The 19,506-nt window shown below is 54.4% G+C and overlaps 1 protein-coding gene and 1 long non-coding RNA gene across 2 annotated transcripts in view; both read left to right on the plus strand.

Annotated features, from left to right (window-relative positions):
- The window catches only part of LOC148135702 (uncharacterized), a 57,813-nt gene that overhangs the window by 31,800 nt on the left and 6,507 nt on the right, over positions 1-19,506 (plus strand). The window lies entirely within an intron of this gene.
- Positions 1-19,506, plus strand: part of LOC122542982 (uncharacterized) — a 28,106-nt gene that overhangs the window by 2,093 nt on the left and 6,507 nt on the right. Inside the window, exons 2-5 of the mRNA XM_087984452.1 lie at positions 7,654-8,090; positions 10,414-11,074; positions 12,046-13,659; positions 16,990-17,149. Coding sequence (XP_087840578.1) covers positions 7,739-8,090; positions 10,414-11,074; positions 12,046-13,659; positions 16,990-17,149 — 2,787 coding nt within the window. The 5' untranslated portion in view covers positions 7,654-7,738. The remainder of the gene's footprint in view (positions 1-7,653; positions 8,091-10,413; positions 11,075-12,045; positions 13,660-16,989; positions 17,150-19,506) is intronic.

Genomic DNA, 19,506 nt, shown 5'->3' on the forward strand with positions numbered 1-19,506 from the left:
GCACTGCCCTTTAAAACAAGGTTTGGGTACTGTCTCTGTCATCTCTCCTGTCACAGTAACAATATCCTGTGGGTGGAGGAGTTTGCCCCTGCAGCTCGTGTCCTGCCCCATATTTACCCCGCAATCGATGCCGCAGCAAACAGTTGGCTCTTGCGCTCTCCTTGCTTTCAGATGTGTCTGAAATTGGCAGCCCCCTCCAGCTTACATGTTGTACTCACCCCCACCATCACCACCCCCACCCTACTCCTTCAGCATGAGGCTGCATTAATACCATCAGTGTGACCGTCCTGTATCTGGGGTTTTCAGATCTATGAATGAGAGCAGCAATGAGCTACTTTGTTCCTCAAGCCTGCACTGACATTCGATAATGTCGTGGGCTGAGACTCACGCATTCCTGATTTCTCTTCACCCTTCACACCCCAAAGCCTGTCTCCCACCATCGACAAGGCAAGTCAGAGTGTGGGATGGAATACTCCCCACTTGCCCTGGATGGGGGGGGGCAGATCCAACAACACTCTAACACCATCCAGGGACCAAGCAGCCCCCGCTCGGTTGTCCCCACACCCACAAACACCCACTCCCTCCACCCCCTGACGCTTAGTAGCAGCAGTGGGGACCATCTACAAGACGCACTGCAGCAACTCCCCCAGGCTCCTCAGACAGCACCTTCCAAAACCTGCGACCACTTCCATCTAAAAGGATAAGGGGCAGCAGATACACAGGAACACCACCCCCATGCAAGTTCCCCTCCGAGCCCCTCACCGTCCTGACAGAGGAACCTTGATTATCCGAATTTCGGATTATCTGGACAAGATCACAAGGTCCCGATGCTTGGCTAAACTGTGTTATCCAACATTTGATTATCTGAACAAAATCCTCCCCGCCCGAGGCGTTCGGATAATTGAGATTCCTCTGTATCTCGGCTGTTCCTTCAGTGTCGCTGGGTCAGAATCCTGGGGCTCCCTCCCTGAGGGCGTTGTGTGGGGGGGGTGTCCCTACGCCACACAGACTGCAGCGGTTCAAGAAGGCAGCTCACTCCCACCCTCTCAAGGGGCAGACACTAAATGCTGAAAGAGATTATTTATGAAGACTTCCAGTGATGTAGCCTCTGCAGCTTTCTCGGTTAAAGGGTTCCAGACAGTCCTTAGCCTCTTGGAGGGATATACGTCTACATTTTTGGTTTTAAATCATCGCTCTGTTCTGTAACTGACTGGACCCTTGCTGCTGTTATTGTTTTATTTCAGCCGTGAGACACCAGGAGTCTCCTCTTTGCTGGTCTCCACGAAATACACGTCCTCTGTTTCTCTCCCCACCCCGCCCCCTGACATAACTACCATCACCACAGGCTCCAGCGCCAAGTGGATGTTCAGAATCCTGGTGTGTGGGCTGGAAAACATTCTGGAGCATTTGGTGGTTTTGAAATGGAAGCCATCCACCCCACCCAAGCCGGTGGTTCTGCTTACCCTCTGCAACACGGTGTTCACCTGTAACATGTGGGTCTTATTGGTCGCAGGGGCGAGAGTGGGTGAAAGACGCTGTCTGGTGCGAGGGAACACTGGTCCGGTGCCAGGGTGATGTTCCATTGTTTAGGAACCAGCTCCTGTTTCCCTGCCCTGGGCCTGTTTATCATGTAAGCATCATGTTTGCTGATTAAACACTGAATTGTGAGCAGTGAAAGAGACGGTGATGATGATCAATGTGCATTTCACACTGACCTCGCCTCCTGAGACCAACTCAGCGGCGTTCTCCACTCCCACAGCACCACTGTCTCTCACTGCACCTCTGCCTCATCCCTGGACCAGGGGCCAAAGTAGTTCCCTTCTGTGCCTCTTGCTGTTGAGGTGTGTCTGGGACCGTCCTGGCTACTGGAAAGGACATACTGGAGTCAGTATGTTTTAGGTGCTTAGTTTGGATTCCTGATTTCACCTACTTATTATTTTGAAATCATATGCACAAATTCACTCAGGGCATGGGCATCATGGGTACAGCATTTATTGCCTCCTTGAACCGCCGCAGTCCATGTGGTGTAGGAACTCCCACACAGCGCCCTGAGGGAGGGAGTCCCAGGATTCTGGGCAAAAGTGAGGACTGCAGATGCTGGAAACCAGAGTTGAGATCAGAGTTTTCCTGCTCCTCAGATGCTCCCTGACCTGCTGTGCTTTTCCAGCACCACTCTGATCTAAACTCTGGGTCCCAGGATTCCGACCCAGCGAAACTGAAGGAACGGCCAATATATTTCTGAGTCGTGATGGTGAGTGGCTCGGAGGGGAACTTGCAGAGAGTGGTGTTCCCATTATCTGCTGCCCTGGATAGAACTGCTTGTGGGTTTGTGAAGGTGCTGTCTGAGGAGCCTGGGGGAATTGCTGCAGTGCGTCTTGTAGATGGTACACACTGCTGCTACTGAGCGTCGGGGGGTGGAGGGAGTGGATGTCTGTGGGTGTGGGGACAATCAAGCGCGGGCTGCTTGTCCTGGATGGTGATTGGTAGATGACATGAGGAAATGCTTGCTCACCCAAAGGCTGATGGGTATCTGGAATGTATTGCCTAGTTTGGTGATTGAAGTGAAAATCCTCAACTATTTTAGAAGAGGAAGAATCTGGATCTGTATGGTTTCAAGTCAGGCCCTGGAAAGTGGGCTTAAAATTCTGGATGTAGGTTTGCTCGCTGAGCTGGAAGGTTTGTTTTCAGATGTTTCGTCACCATACTCCGTAACAGAATCAGTGAATCTCCAGATGAAGCGTGCTGGCTTCCTATTTGTGTTTAAGGTTCCTTGGGTTGGTAACGTCATTTCCTGTGGTGACATAATTTCCTGTTTATTTTCGCAAGGGGTGGTAAATGGGATCTGAGTCGATGTGTTTGTTAATAGATTAAAATTGGGCTTAAAATTGTTGTAATTCAGAACTAATGGGTTGCCTACCTCTTTGTGTGCAGTAACTTCCCTTTGGTCCCAAAGAAAATGCTGGCTGGTGCACTGCCTTCAAATGCAACATCATAACGTTGTGTTGTAATCACCTTTGTAGTCAGGTTAACTAAAGTTCTTCCTCAGCACTAACTCATAGAAGGTGTCAAGCTGCTTCACTCCTGACTTGGGCCTTGTCAATGGTGGGACAGGCTTTGGGGGGAGTCAGGCGGTGAGTTACTCAATGCAGCATTCCCAGCCTCTGACCTGCTCTTGTAGCTACTGTGTTTGTATGGGCTGGTCCAGTTTAGTTTCTAGTCAATGGTAACCCCCAGGACGTTGATAGGGGAGGGATTCAGTGATGGTAACACCATTGAACGTCAAGGGGGCGATGGTTAGATTCTGTCTTGTTGGAGATGGTAACCTCCAGGATGCTGGTTGATAGTTTCGGGGGGTGGGTGGAATTAGTGATGGTAACACTATTAAAGACTACAGATTTGGTTTTGGTGATGAAACTAAAGTTTATTGTATCCGAATGAAATAGAGGAAGAAAGTGAACCAAGCTGTGGCAGTGTCACAGTTTGAGGTTAAGGGACAGCTCAGCCATAATTCTGTTGAATGTCGGTACAGGTTGGGAGAGCCTGAATGGCCTCTATTCATTCCTGTGACCAGGTTGTGAGCTGAATAGTTTGTGTGATTATCATCTCTGGACGATGGAACGGTGTTTTGTTTACTGCTCCACCTCTGCTGCAGTTTCTGTGCAGCTAAGGTAACAAAGAAGGATTTGTGATCGGGTGATAACTGAACTTCGTCTGAAATGCAAGACTTGTTTGGAATGTGCAGTAGCGAATACCGTTCCCCACACCCTGGCCCTCCGGCAGTGCTCTGCAATTAAAATACCACTTTTCAAGAGGTGGGTGTGGGTTGGAGAGAGAGAGAGAGTGTACAAGGAGATTTGCTGCAAGTTTGTGCCTGGCACCCTGGTAACATGAGACTCTCTCTTCTCGATCGCTGAGAGTGGAAGATAAGATAGCTGTGGGATTGTCAGAGAGCTAGTATTTCATTTGGAGGGACCTCGATTTGACTGCCAGGTTCGACAATTGTTGGCTTTGTCTCCATGACATGATTGATGCTTCACACCGCCAAAGTGAGGCACCTGTAAAACTAGCGTGCTTGTATCATTTTGAAGATTTCTGGACCGTGTTTGGCTATTTGTTTCCTCCTCCCATTGTGACGCCCATTCTCCCATCTTGGAGAAAACCGGGGCCCCTCAACTGGAGCCTCCCCCTTAGTGGAACTGAGTGCAAGTTGCCTGGAACATTGTGATGTTTAGCGCGCTGTCTCACTCTCTGTCTATTTATTAATAACAGTCTCTGGGTAGCGCAGAGCATGTTCAATCTTTTTGCCTCGCACTCATCACGGCAAAATGCAAAAAATCCACATTTCAGACTCTTGCAGCAGTTGATCCTTTCCTGAGGGGAGAGGGTGCTGATAAGTTGGCAAACTGACCTTGACTGAGGTATTAAATTGATCCAGCACACTCTTCACTCATTATTGAGTATCTGGAATTAAGAGACATGGGGTCCAGCAGCACGGAAACAAGCCCGTCGGTCCAACCTGTCTATGCCAACAGTGATCCCAAACTAAACTAGCCCCCACTTGACAGCGCTTTGACCCATAATCCTCCAAACCCTTCCTGTTCATGTATGTACTCAAATATCTGGTAAATGGTGTAACTGTACCCACATTCACCACTTCCTCGGGAAGGTCATTTCACACACGAACCATTCTGTGTAAAAGAAAATAAAATTGCCCTCTCCCCCCCTTGTCCTTTTGAGTGTTCTCTCCTCTCACCTTGCAAATGTGCCCTCTAGCCCTACCCTGGTCTGCCATTCACCTTATCTATGCCCCTCATGATCTTAGAAACCTCTATAAGGTCACCCCTCAACCTCCTACGCCCCAGCCTGTTCAGCCTCATGTCATAACTCAAACCCTCCGTTCCCAGCAGCATCCCAGTAAATCTCTTCTGAACCCTCTCCAGTTTAATAATATCATTCCTATAACAGGCAGACCAGAACTGGACACAGTTCTCCAGATGAGGCCTCACCAACAACCTGTACAACCTCAACACGACACCCCGACTCCTGTAGTTTCTCGTTTAATTTCAGTCATCCACAAGATGTGGGTTTCACTGGCTCGGCCAGCAGTTAATGCCCATTCCTGATTACCCAGAGGGCAGTTGTAAGTGTCAGTCATGTTGCTGTCGGTCTGGAGTCACATGGAGAAGGATGGCAGTTTCCTTCCTTAAAGGGTATTAATGAACCAGATGGGTTTTTTCCGACTCGTTACAGTGGGTTTGTGGTCATCATTAATTCCAGATTATTGTTGACTGGAAATTCCGCCACCTGATGTGCCAGGATTCAAACCCAGGTCCTCAGAACATTACTGGGTCCCGTACAATAATACCACTGGGCCATTGGTTCCCCCTGGTGTTTGTCCTGAGAATTGCATAATAACATACTTCAGCAACACACCCCCTGCTTTTCCAGCCACTTTCATATCATTCGATTTCTTCGTCCCCCTTCCAAATTTTGTTTTTCAAAGAAAAAAGCGTGCATATCTGTATTTGCTCTCTGTGGTAGTGAGTTCCATGTTTAAGCCACTCTCTCTTCGGTAACGGGAGTTGATACTGAATGTCCGGTTGAATGTTGTCAGCTTTAGCCCCTATTGCTGAGGGACAGCCCTTGCCTACTGGCCTCTTAGTGGGGACGAAGGCCGAGTGCTGTTTTCACTCGATGACTAATCCAGAGACCCAGGTAATGTTGTGGGGTCCCAGGCTCGGTCCTCCCCACCCCCGACTGGAGAGAGAGAGGGGACAGATAGTGTTGGAGAAGTTCCTTTCCCATCGCAGTGTCGGAGCCTGACATTGCTGTTCTCCCCCTGATTTGCTGACCAGGGGGCCAATAGCTTTGGGCCTGTTTAGCTTCTCAAAATTCTAATCGGTTTCGAACAGCTCTCCCTTTTGGAAGGAGCTTTGTAATCTCTGCTTGTGCCAGATAACTGGAGCCATTCCTATGTGGTAACTCGCTCTCTCGCGCTCTCTGACCTTTTGTGTGTCTCTGGACATGATCAACAGCTTCCTTTCTACAAAGGAATGTAGAGGCTTCACTCCTCGATCGACCTACTGTATTGTAGATGGTCTCCACAATGTGGAGCGCACTCTTGCGTTGTGTGGTTCATTGGGTGGCACTCAAGTGCTCTGAATCATGAGGTTCCTGGTTCAGACCCTGGCAGAGCATTGCAGAGGGTGTGCTGCACTGTTGACAGTCGCAGGGTATTTTTCCCTTGGGCAGGCCGTTCGGGTCCTTCAAGCTTGCTCTCCCATTTCAGCTCGCTGACAATTAACGTCAGCTCTGCCTTCCCGCAAAGATAATCTTTCGCCCCCCCCCCCAAACATTTACAGATTCTACATTGATTGCTGTTTAACGATGGGGACTCCAAAGGCGCTCAACCCTTGGTAAGACAGGGTAATGTTTCCCCCTCGTCGGTTAATAAATGGGCACCTCCTTATTTGTAAACTGTTGACCCCTAATTCCACAAGAGGTCAAATTCCAGTGTAGAGTTTACCATTAAAAGTGGGACCCTCAGGAGCTTTGATTTACTGAGGGGTCTTGAGGTGCAAGTCGGTAGCTCCCTGCAAGTGGAGGGAGTGGGCGAGTTGGGACAGAAGGTTTGGCATGTTTACCTTCATCGGTCGGGGCATGGAGTACACAAGTTTCCAAGTCGTGTTGCAGCTGCATTAGACTTTGGTCAGGCCACGTTGGGATACTATGTGCAGTTGTGGCCAACGCAGTACAGGAGGGTTTGGAGGCTTCGGAGAGGGAGGCAGAAGAGGGTTTACCTGGATGTTGCCTGGATTGGAGTGGATTAGCTGTAAGCAAGAGGCTGGACAAACTTGGCTTGTTTTCACTCCAGCATTGGAGGCTGAGGGATGACCCGATACAAGATTATAAAATTATGAGAGGTGTGGATAGGGTGTGTACTCGGATTCTCTTTGTCAGGGTAAAAATGTCAAATACTTGGGGGGTGGGGGGCATAGGTGTAAGGTGGGGAGGGGGAAAAGTGTTTAAAGGAGATGTGTGAGGCAAGCTTTCTATGCACAGGGGTGGTAGTTACTTGGAACCAGCTGCCAGGGGAGTGGTAGAAGCAGGTAAGGTTGCAACATCTAAGAAGCACTTCGACAAACGTGAACAGACAGGGAGTAAAGGGATACAGATCACGGGCAGCAGATGGTTTAGTTAGAATAGTGTCATGGTCAGCACAGATGTGTGGGGCCGAAGGGCCTGTTCCTGTGCTCTCTCCTGTAAGAGGGAGCGACCTTTCAGCACCAGCCCGGTGAAGCTCCCTCAGGATCTCGTGTTTGTTATGTCACCACTGTTTTTTCTGAATTCCCGAGGATACAGGTCAGGGCAGAACCTGATCAGAAGTATGGAGAGAGTGGTGGGCGGGGGTGAATGATGGGAAGGTTAGCCCAAGATGCTGGTACAGTTACCGTGTTCAAAAGACGTTTGAACAAGTACACGGATGGAAAAGGTTTAGGCAGGCCTGGGCCCAAACGCAGGCATCTGGGACTAGTTTAGTTTGAGATGTCTGGTCAGCATGGAGGCGTGGGGCCGAAGGGTCTGTTTCCATGCTGTACGTCTCTAAAACGGGCTGGTTTGTTCTAATGGGTTTCTCTCGGTCTCTCCTGTCAGATGGTACAAGCTGTATTCCAAAGCCGGGAAGGCGGATAAGGAGAGGGGCGAGATCGAGGCTGACATCCAGTTTGTGCGCAACAACATGACGGCCAGCATGTTCGACCTGTCGGGCACGGACAAATCCCGCTCCACCCTGGGGAAGCTGAAGGACAGGCTCAAGGGCAAGAAGAGAGGCGGCTTCTCGGACTCTGCGTCCGCCATCGTGCCCAGCCTGGGCACCGTGGCTGACAGCGACGGCGAAGACGAGCTGCCGACCAGCAAGGCAGCCACCACGTCCAGGCTCAAGGGGCTCTTCCCCAAGTCCAACCTGCAGCGCAGCTCGCTCTCTCAGTCCATGTCGGTCATCCCCACCGCCCCCTCCTCTCCTCCCAGGGGCACCAGGGACAGGGACAGCCACGGCTTCACGGAGATAAAGCTACATGATTCGGCGGGAGGTACGTTCGCGTGGCGCTGCTTCTTTTTAAAAAGAAAACGTTTCCTGTGGCCCAATGCTTCGGGTGTTTACTGAGCCAGGAGAAGGCCACGGGGGTTGTGTGTACGGGATGGAGTTATTTTTTTAAAAGCCTTGCCTGCTTTCTGAACCGTTTTGTCGTCGGGCGGGTATGGCGGGCGGACAGGGCTCGGTGTGAGTTTGGTGAGGGGCAGCAGGGCTTCAGATGGGCAGAGGCCGAGGAATGGCAGGTGGAACTTAATTCAGGTAAGTGCGGGGCGTCACATGTTGATCAGGCAAACCAGGGCAAGCGTTGTCCACTTAATGGTAAGGGATGTTGTCCAACAGACCCAGTTCCTTGAAAGTGGCGTCACATGTAGAGAGGGTAGTGATGAAGGTGATTGGTACGCTCCCCTTCGTTGGTTAGGGCATTGGGTGCAGGAGTTGAGATGTCATCTTACCAAGACATTGGTAAGGCCATATTTGGTGTACTGCATCCAATTCTGGTTGCCCTGTTACAGGAAGGGTGTTCTTGAAGTGCAAAGGGTGCAAAAAAGATTGACAAGGATGTTCCTGAGACTGGAGGATTTGAGTTTAAAGGGGAGGCTGGGACTTTTTCCCCCCCCCCCACCCCCGGGAGTGTAGGAGAGTTTTATAAAATCATGAGGGGCGTGGATCAGGTTAAATACCCAAGGTCTTTTCCCCAGGGCAAGGGAGTCCATAACTACATAAAAAAGGTTTGGGCTGAGAGGGGGAAGATTTAAGATGGACCTGAGGGGCAACGTCTTCACATACAGAGGCTGGCTCATGTGTGGAATGAGCTGCCAGAGGAAGTGGTGGAGGCTGGTACAAGGACCAGGTTAGGAAGGGTTTTGAGTTTGGTCCAAGTGCTGGTAAATGGGACTGGATTAGTTTCGGATATCTGGTTAGCGTGGACAAGTTGGACCTATTTTTGTGCCGTGTGACACTATGACCCAGATACATCTTTCTTTGAAGTTTGCGTCACACGTTAAAGCATTGTCTTCGTTTTTCAGTCCTTTGAGTGCAGGCGCTGGGACACCGTGTTGAGGTTGTTCAGGACATTAGTGAGGCCCCTTCTGGTCGACCAGTTTTAGGAAGGATGTTATTCCGCTGGAGAGGGTTCAGAAGAGATTTCCCAGGATGACGTTATTGGATATGGAAGGTCTGAGTGACGAAAGACAGGATAGGCTGAGACTGTGTCTTTACCTGAGCAGAGGAGGTTGAGAGGCAAGCTACCAGAAGTTTAGAAACTAATGAAGGGTATATGGAAGATGTCTTTTCCCGACGGGGGTGGGGGGGGGGGGGGTTTGAAGACTTGGGGGCATATTTTTCAGGTGAGAGGAGAAATATAAGAACAGGCACGAGGAGCACACTTTTTTTACGGAGTGGTTTGTGTGTGGAATGAACTTCCTGAGGAAGTGGTGGACGTACAATGTTGGAAAGACATTTGGATAAGCCCGTGAAGTGGAAAGGCTTGGATGACGTGAGCCAGGCGCAGGCAGGTGGGGCTAGTTTAGTTTGGGGTTATGGTTGGCACGGACTGGTCGGGCCGAAGGGTCTGCTCCAATGCTGTATGACTGTGTCACGGAGGGCGGGAGGATAGCAGGAGGTCAGTGTGGAGCTCGCAGAGACATTTAGCTTGGGGGGTCAGAGAGGTGGACGATTTTTTCTCCCTCTGGATCCTCATGCGTTCCAGTAAATGTCTCACAGATCTACACCGAAGCCGCCTCCCGTACTGCCATTGGCAAAGACCCTGAAGATGACAATTCTCCGTAACGTGGGAGGGCGCGCAGGCACATTGAGCTGTGCCGACTGAGTGACCTCCTGGCACCGGACGTTGTGAATCACACAGTATGGAAGAGGCTTTTCTGTCCATCCAGTCTGTACTGCCAGAAATACGCGATGACCTCCGCTAGTACCACTTTGCTGCAGTAGGCCCAAAGCCTTGAATGTTGTGGCGCTCCACGTACTCCACCAGCACAATGTAAAAGTTGTGAAGTTTGTATGTTCCAGATGTCTGGAATGTCTGCTCGCATCTGCCTTTAAAATAAGGAAACGTTAGGATCTGGGGCACCTCCTCAAGATATTCTTGGTCGGGGGTGGGGTTCTGGTCTGGTCCATGACACTCTGCTTCTCAACCTCTCCCCTCCTCGAAGGCTGAGTGACCCCTGGGTTAGTGGGAGAGTGGGAGTTCTCTGTCGATTGAGTCAGAGTGTCACCACCTCCCGCTCCCAGAGTTGGTGAGGCCGCTTCTGTTTCTCGAGAGGCGTTAGTTTTTAATCTTGTTGAACTTTGTCGTTGTGCAGAGGAGACCTCCCCGAAGGGCCTGCACGTCCCCAAGATTCTGAGCCACAAGCGGGCGGCCAGCGCCGACAACAAGCAGCTGGACCTGGTGCTCTCGGGGAACGCGAGGAAGGAGCCTCTGTCGTTGTTCGGGGGCCTGAGGCCCAAGAGTGACCCGGTGTCCCAGTCCAACCTCTGCATCAACGGCAGCCATGTCTACACGGAGGAGCCAGCCCAGGCCGTGCCCCCGCCCAGACCCAGGCCCGAGCCCAGGAGCCGCTTCTACGCCCCGTCCCCCGAAGAGGGCTCGAGACCAGATAGCCCCCCCCGTGGGCCGGCTGACCCCCCGACCCCCGTCTCGGGCAAGGGGGCACCGGATGCCGGCGACGAGGGCCGGGCTCGCTCGTTGAACCCCTTCGAGGCTGAGGAGGAGGAGGAGGAAAGGGGGCAGACGCCGGAGCAGGAGGGCGGACAGGAGCTGGCGCCCGAGGAGCCCAGGCCCCAGGCCAAGAAGGAGGAGGTCCGCCGAGGGGGCCTGATGTCCCTCTTCCCCAAGAAGGCAGAGGCCCCCAGAGCCCCCGAGGGGAAGGACCCCCGCGGGCTGTCCGACGAGGATCGGGGGGAGGTCAAGAAACCAACGAGTACCTCGGTGTGGGCAAGCAGGACGGCGGCCGTTAAACCCAAGTAAGCTGCGCCAATCCGGGGGCGTAATCTCAAAGCCCATCACACCCAACATGCCCCTCCCACCCAACCTTCACTCGGTTTCCTCACCAGGGAACCAGGCTTAGTCTGGGTGTAACCCGCGGACCCCTTGCCGGGACACCTTTTTTTTTCCCTCCCGATTCGAGCTCTGTCCACATCACTCCTCCCTGGGTTGGAAAGGTGGATGAGTGGGCTGAAGGAGCTCCTGGGGCGCGCTCCCATCCTTTCAGTAGGAGACACGAGCTTCCCCCGGCACTCCTGGTGCGTACTGAGCTTCCATGAGGATGTGACGGGATCCTGACTGACTTGTACATTGTGTAAAACCCCTTCCCTCTCCGTCTTGGTCGAGGCCAATACTCTGTTAGCTTTCCCAATCACTTGCTTCAGCTGCACACTAAATTGTTGAGGTTCACATACTGGGTCACCCAGATCCCTCGACATCACCGTCTATCTCTTGCTCTCTCTCCGCTCGGTCTGTCTCTCTGATTTCTAATAGAGAGAGAGATCTGATTTCTAATATCTCTCTCTCTCTCTGATTTCTAATCTCTCTCTGATTTCTAATCACTCCCTCTCTCAGGTTTCCAATCTCCCTCTCTCTCTCTGATTTCTAATCTCTCTCTCTCTCTCTCTCTCTCCCTCTCTCTGGTTCCCAGTCTCCCCCCCCCCCCCCCCTCTCTGGTTCCCAGTCTCTCTGGTTCCCAGTCTCCCCTCCCCCTCTCTGGTTCCCAGCTCTCGCTCTCTCTGATTTCTAATACCTCCTTGAGAATGGGTTGTTTCTTCCATCGGGGTATTGTTCTGAGGACAGCGTGAGGCAAGATTAGAGTTCCCTCCCCCCATCCCTGCTTCCATTTTCCTTAGCTCAGATCCTGTCCCTTTCTTATTGTTCTCGAGGCAGTGACGTTCCTGGGAGAAGCAGGGGGCCCTCTGACGAGTCTTCTGTCCTCTCTCCGCAGATTGGAGGTGTCTCCGAAGGCTGAAACCGGAGCCGGAACCTCATCACCCTCTCCCCCGCTCCTCTCGGCTCGGGCCCACCCCTTTGACCTGACCCCGGTCCTCCAGGACGTCCCGTTCCTGCGCTCCCCCTCCTCAGACTCCAGGACAACAGTGTGGGCCTCCCCCCTGCCCCCTCTTCCCAACTCTTCCTCCTCATCCTCATCCTGCTCTCCTAATACCTCAGAGGCCTCCATCAAGCTCAAAAGGCAGAGGGCGCCATTCAGGGAGGGCAACAGGACGCCCGCCGAAGACCTCTTCTGGGAGTTGACCCATGGGAGCCCAGGGACGGGTGGGGGCCAGGGGTCACCTGGGAGCCCGAGGGTGGTGGGAGAGGGGTCAGAAGGCAGGGAGACACGGCCCCCATCCCAGGATCCCAGGCTGGCTGGCACCCCGGAGCCATGGGCCTCTCTTCACCCAGACTCCTCACCCCTGTCCCCAGGGGACGCTGTCACCACCTCCTCGTCCCCAGGGGGCGCTGTCACCACCTCCTCGTCCCTAGGGGGCCCTGTCACCACCACTTTCCCGTCCCCCTCACCCCAGTCCCCAGTGGACACTGTCTCCCCCTCACTCCCATCCCCGGGGAGCACTGACTCCCCCTCACTCCCATCCTCCGGGGGCGCTGTCTCCTCATCACCCCCGTCCCCAGGGGGCCCTGTCACTACGACCTCTTCGTCCCCAGGGGGCCCTGTCACCACCACTTTCCCGTCCCCCTCACCCCATTCCCCAGTGGACACTGTCTCCCCCTCACTCCCATCCCCGGGGAGCACTGACTCCCCCTCACCCCCATCCCTGGGAGGTGCTGTCAGCACCATCTCCCCGTCCCCCTCGCCCCAGTCCCCAGGGGGTGCTGTCTCCCACTCATTCCCGTCCCTGGTGAGCACTGTCTCCTCAACCCTCCGGGAGCCCCCTGCAGTCCCTCCGAGGGGCGGGACACCCACACCAGGGCTCCCTGTCCCGGTGCCCAGGCGCGCGGCCCGGGTGGACCCACCCCCTTCTCCAGAAGGCCAGCCCGGCGTGGGCCCTTCCCCTCAGGGAAGGGGGTCTGGCTGTGAGAATGCCGAGCGCCCCATCCCGGTGACCGCAGGACTGAAGGAGAACGAGGAGGTCTGTCCGGACACCTCCGAGTTTCCCCGTGCACTGCCCGCTCTCCCGGAGGAGCCCCTGGCTTGGAATGGTGACCCTTCCCACACGGGCAAGATGGCCGCCGGGCCGGCTGGGGAGGTGGGGTGGAGGGGCGGCCTGGCCGAGGTCGCAGCGCCCCTGGAGGAGCCTTTGACCGAGCCAACCCCCGTGGGCCCTCGCTGGGAGCAGTCCCCGAGCCCGGTCGCCCTCGCTCCTTCCCTCCTCCCGGCCTCTCGTGCTCCTTCACCTCCGGCCCTGTCGCTCCTCCTCTCCCCGTCCCCCCCGCTCCTGTCCCCATCGTCCTCGCCCATGATCAGTGCCGCTCGCTCAGTGAATCCTCCTGAACCGGGACTTTCTGACCGGAAGAGGCTGCCTCAGGCTAAAGTTTTGCCCACGGAGACACAGCCAATCGATTCCCTGAACAGTGAGTCAGCTGTACCTTCCAGACGCAGGTGAGGTCCGGCTAGCTCCAAGTATTGCCTAAAACCTCCCCCAAAGCTCCGTCCCTCCTTTGGGGTGACCGTGACCTTGCAGAGGTTTATAAAACCATGAGGGGTGTAGATAAGGTGAATGACAGGTGTCTTTTCCCTAGCATGGGGGAATTTCGGGACTCAGGGTCCATATTTGTAACGTCAGAGGAGAAAGATTTATTCAAGGCATGAAGGTCTACGCTTTCTACGCAGTGATTTGTGTGTGGAATGAACATGGCGAGGAAGTGGTGGGTGTGGGTATGGTTACAACATTCAAAAACATTTGGATAAGTAAATGAATAAGAAATGTTTGGAGGGTTGTGGGCCAGGAGCAGGCAGGTGGGATTAGTTTAGTTTGGAATTAGGGTCAACACGGACTGGCAGGACCGAAGGGTCTGTTTGTCTGCTATATGACTCTGTGACGTCATCCAAACCTTGGCTTGGGTTAAATTTGTTTTATTTTATTATCCTCAGCCATGGTTATGCTGGCAAACGATGACTGTAGCATGTAGGATCACTGTCGTGCAGGCTGAGGGCATTTGGCCTGTCGAGTTTGCACTGACCCTCCCCCCTACGAAGAGCATCCCACCCTATGCCCGTAACCACAGCATTTTCTTACCCACCTCGCCCACGCATCCCTGGATGTCAGGTTTGAGAAGTGAGCCAGAACTCTTCCCCCTACCCTGAGGCCTTCTCCAGAGGCAACATCCAGAGATGTCTGTCTTTGTCACAATTTCAGGGCAGCGGGGCTGCTGATGCTCATCTATACTGTCCCCCATCAAACATTCCCAGGACAGGGACAGCACGGGGTTAGATACAGAGTAAAGGTCTCTCTCCACTGTCCCCCCCCATCAAACACTCCCAGGACAGGGACAACACGGGGTTAGATACAGAGTAAAGGTCTCTCTCCACTGTCCCCCCCATCAAACACTCCCAGGACAGGGACAACACGGGGTTAGATACAGAGTAAAGGTCTCTCTCCACTGTCCCCCCCATCAAACACTCCCAGGACAGGAACAGCACGGGGTTAGATACAGAGTAAAGCTCTCTCTACACTGTCCCCCCATCAAACACTCCCAGGACAGGGACAGCACGGGGTTAGATACAGAGTAAAGCTCCCTCTACACAGTCGCCCATCAAATACTCCCAGGATAGGGACAGCACAGGGTTGGATACACAGTAAAGTTCCCTCTCCACTGTCCCCCCCCCCATCAAACACTCGTCAAAGCCATAATTGCAAAACTCTCTTCCATGTGAAAAGATGTGTCCTGTAAATAAGAACCAAGACCAATTCAACCTAGCCGATTCCTGCCCCAGTCTCCACTCTGTAAAGTGATGGAAGGTGTCATCAACCGGGCTATCAAGCAGCACTTACTCAGCAATAACCTGCTCAGTGACCCCCCAGTTTGGGTTTCGCCAGGGTCACTCAGCTCCTGACCTCATTACAACCTTGGTTCAAACACGGACAAAAGGGGCCGACTTCCAGAGGGGAGGGGAGAGCTGACCGCTCTTTTGCAGCAAGGCTGCACTGGACAGACTTGCGGCATCAAGGAGCTGTAGCAAAACTGGAACCTCTGGAGCGGGTGCAACTTGAACCCAAGCTCCTGGTTCAGAGGTTGGGACACTGCCGCTGTCCTGCAAGACCTCCGCAGGGATGTGTCCTCAGCCCACCATCTCCAGCTGCTTGAACATTAACCTTTGCTCCATCATAAGGTCAGAAGTGGGGACGTGCAATGTTCAGCACCATTCAGATCCTGAGGCAGTCTATGTTCAAATGCAACAAGATCTGGACAATATCCAGGCTTGGGCTGAGCAGTGGCTGATGATAAAATTATTACCAGTGACTGGCCGTCTCTGCGAATGGGTGGGAGAATCTAACCATCTTCCTTTGGTGTTCAGTGGTATAACCAGCACTGAGCTGGCTACCTTGTGGAGTGCACTGAGGGTGGACAGTAAATGTTAGCCTTGCCAGTAGTAGCCTGTACTAAACTGTATTGGTCCTTGTCTTCAGTTGATCATAGAATCCCTACAGTGTAAAAAGTAGGCCATTCAGCCCAGTTGAGTCCACACTGACCCTCCATATGGAGCATGGACGTGTTGGACCGAAGGGTCTGTTTCCGTGCTGTACATCTCCATAACTTAGTGGGCGGCACGGTGGCACAGTGGTTAGCACTGCTGCCTCGCAGCGCCAGAGATCCGGGTTCAATTCCCGCCTCAGGCGACTGACTGTGTGGAGTTTGCACATTCTCCCCGTGTCTGCGTGGGTTTCCTCCAGGTGCTCCGGTTTCCTCCCACAGGCCAAAGATGTGCAGGTCAGGTAAATTGGCCATGCTAAATTGCCCATAGTGTTAGGTAAGGGGTAAATGTAGGGGTAGGGGTATGGGTGGTTTGCGCTTCGGCGGGGCGGTGTGGACTTGTTGGGCCGAAGGGCCTGTTTCCACACTGTAAAGTAATCTAATCTAATCTAATCTAATGTTGCGGCTGTACAGGACATTGGTTAGGCCACTGTTGGAATATTGCGTGCAATTCTGGTCTCCTTCCTATGGGAAAGATGTGAAACTTGAAAGGGTTCAGAAAAGATTTACGAGGATGTTGCCAGGGTTGGAGGGTTTGAGCTATAGGGAGAGGTTGAACAGGCTGGGGCTGTTTTCCCTGGAGCGTCGGAGGCTGAGGGGTGACCTTATAGAGGTTTACAAAATTATGAGGGCATGGATAGGATAAATAGACAAAGTCTTTTCCCTGGCATCGGGGAGTCCAGAACTAGAGGGCATCGGTTGAGGGTGAGAGGGGAAAGCTATAAAAGAGACCTAAGGGGCAACTTTTTCACGCAGAGGGTGGTACGTGTATGGAATGAGCTGCCAGAGGAAGTGGTGGAGGCTGGTACAATTGCAACATTTAAGAGGCATTTGGATGGGTATATGAATAGGAAGGGTTTGGAGGGACATGGGCTGGGTGCTGGCAGGTGGGACTAGATTGGGTTGGGATATCTGGGTCGGCATGGACGGGTTGGACCGAAGGGTCTGTTTCTGTGCTGTACATCTCTATGACTCTGTGACTCTAAGTCTGGTTGAATGAGCCGAGGTCAGGTTTTACAATCACGGCTGAAACACAGTGTAGCATTCTGCGGTGGGCAGGTCTGCCTGCCGTTTCTGACCATCTCCCCCACCCTCCCTCCAAACAAAAAAAAAAACCCCAAAATATGCCCTGACACGAATTGTGGGCGGGTGAGCGACTGGCGAATTGGCTCGAGTCGCTGAATGCCATGCAGGTTTCTGAACGACTGGGCGGTTTGAATGATCTCTCATCCCGTAGGCCTCATCCCGTCAAGCCCATGACCAATGCCGAGCCCAAGCTGCACGACGTGAGCTCAGAGGAGACCCTGAAGACCCGCTTCAAGGTGTTGGACACCATCGCGACCAAACCTTCTGGACGGGTGGCGGTGACCCTCAGCGAGAGACTGACCTGTCCGAAGGTGAGGCTGGCTGACTTGTGCGGATAATCGGGACACGTTTCTGTCTGTCTCTGTGGATTTTAAAAAAAAATTTTGTTTGAGGCGGCTGTAGAGGATATTGGTTAGGCCACTGTTGGAATATCGTGTGCAATTCTGGTCTCCTTCCTATCAGAAAGATGTTGTGAAACTTGAAAGGGTTCAGAAAAGATTGACAAGGATGTTGGAGGGTTTGAGCTACAGGGAGAGGCTGAATAGGCCGGGGCTGTTTTCCCTGGAGCGTCGGAGGCTGAGGGGTGACCTTAATGAGGTTTACAAAATTATGAGGGGCATGGATAGGATAAATAGACAAAGTCTTTTCCCTGGGGTGGGGGAGTCCAGACCTAGAGGGGCATAGGTTTAGGGTGAGAGGGGAAAGATATAAAAGAGACCTAAGGGGCAATGTTTTCACACAGACGGTGGTACGTGTATGGAATGAGCTGCCAGAGGATGTGGTGGAGGCTGGGAACAATGACAGCATTTAAAAAGCATCTGGATGGGTATACGAATAGGAAGGGTTTGGAGGGATATGGGCCGGGTGCTGGCAAATGGGGCTAGATGGGGTTGGGGTTTCTGGGTCAGCATGGACGGGTTGGACCGAAGGTTCTGGTTCCATTCTGTACATTTCTATGACTCCATCTTCAACGCTGCCAAAAGCAGCTGAGAGGGACCTTGATGGGCAGGCCGGCGGGAGGGCTGTTCCCTCTGGTCTCTGAATGGGGGACGTTCGATCAGAGACGGAGCTGGGTGCAAAACCCCCAAAGGCATACCGAATGTTCTTCGCCCATTCCCAGAGAGCTGCTGGGGATGGATCGCTGCCAAGTCCAACCCCAAGTTCGTTCTGGTTTTTGAGGTGGGTGAGGGGAATTGGCGTTGAGGTTGCAATCACACCCCATTGTACAGAAGAGGATGGAGGGGCCCGAATGGCCTGCTCCCATCTTCTACATACCTGGCAGTGGACAGGGGTAGGTAAGAGGCGTGCAGTAAGGCATGCTGCAGGATGTTGCAGAAGATTCCCATCTGAATTCCCAGTCATGACTTCTTCAAAAAACTTCATTTTTCATGTGTTAATATTCCTGGTGGTGAATCTGAAACCAGAGACCGATCAGGCCTTTGCTCCAACTGTTTTTAATCTTGACATCTATCTTTCTTTCCTTCCCCTCTTCTCTTTTTCATCCTCTCTCTCTTTTCCCCCCCCCCACCTTCCCCACTCTCTCCCCATCGCCCCCGCCTTCCCCCACTCTCTCCCCATCGCCCCCGCCCTTCCCCACTCTCTCCCCATCGCCCCCGCCCTTCCCCACTCTCTCCCCATCGCCCCCGCCCTTCCCCACTCTCTCCCCATCGCCCCCGCCCTTCCCCACTCTCTCCCCATCGCCCCCGCCCTTCCCCACTCTCTCCCCATCGCCCCCGCCCTTCCCCGCTCTCTCCCCATCGCCCCCGCCCTTCCCCGCTCTCTCCCCATCGCCCCCGCCCTTCCCCGCTCTCTCCCCATCGCCCCCGCCCTTCCCCGCTCTCTCCCCATCGCCCCCGCCCTTCCCCGCTCTCTCCCCATCGCCCCCGCCCTTCCCCGCTCTCTCCCCATCGCCCCCGCCCTTCCCCGCTCTCTCCCCATCGCCCCCCGCCCTTCCCCGCTCTCTCCCCATCGCCCCCGCCCTTCCCCGCTCTCTCCCCATCGCCCCCGCCCTTCCCCGCTCTCTCCCCATCGCCCCCGCCCTTCCCCGCTCTCTCCCCATCGCCCCCGCCCTTCCCCGCTCTCTCCCCATCGCCCCCGCCCTTCCCCGCTCTCTCCCCATCGCCCCCGCCCTTCCCCGCTCTCTCCCCATCGCCCCCGCCCTTCCCCGCTCTCTCCCCATCGCCCCCGCCCTTCCCCGCTCTCTCCCCATCGCCCCCGCCCTTCCCCGCTCTCTCCCCATCGCCCCCGCCCTTCCCCGCTCTCTCCCCATCGCCCCCGCCCTTCCCCGCTCTCTCCCCATCGCCCCCGCCCTTCCCCGCTCTCTCCCCATCGCCCCCGCCCTTCCCCGCTCTCTCCCCATCGCCCCCGCCCTTCCCCGCTCTCTCCCCATCGCCCCCGCCCTTCCCCGCTCTCTCCCCATCGCCCCCGCCCTTCCCCGCTCTCTCCCCATCGCCCCCGCCCTTCCCCGCTCTCTCCCCATCGCCCCCGCCCTTCCCCGCTCTCTCCCCATCGCCCCCGCCCTTCCCCGCTCTCTCCCCATCGCCCCCGCCCTTCCCCGCTCTCTCCCCATCGCCCCCGCCCTTCCCCGCTCTCTCCCCATCGCCCCCGCCCTTCCCCGCTCTCTCCCCATCGCCCCCGCCCTTCCCCGCTCTCTCCCCATCGCCCCCGC

The sequence above is a fragment of the Chiloscyllium plagiosum genome, unplaced genomic scaffold, assembly GCF_037043375.1.
Source record: "Chiloscyllium plagiosum isolate Xiang-an unplaced genomic scaffold, Cpla_swu_hap1 HiC_scaffold_48, whole genome shotgun sequence".
Taxonomy (NCBI): Eukaryota; Metazoa; Chordata; class Chondrichthyes; order Orectolobiformes; family Hemiscylliidae; genus Chiloscyllium; species Chiloscyllium plagiosum.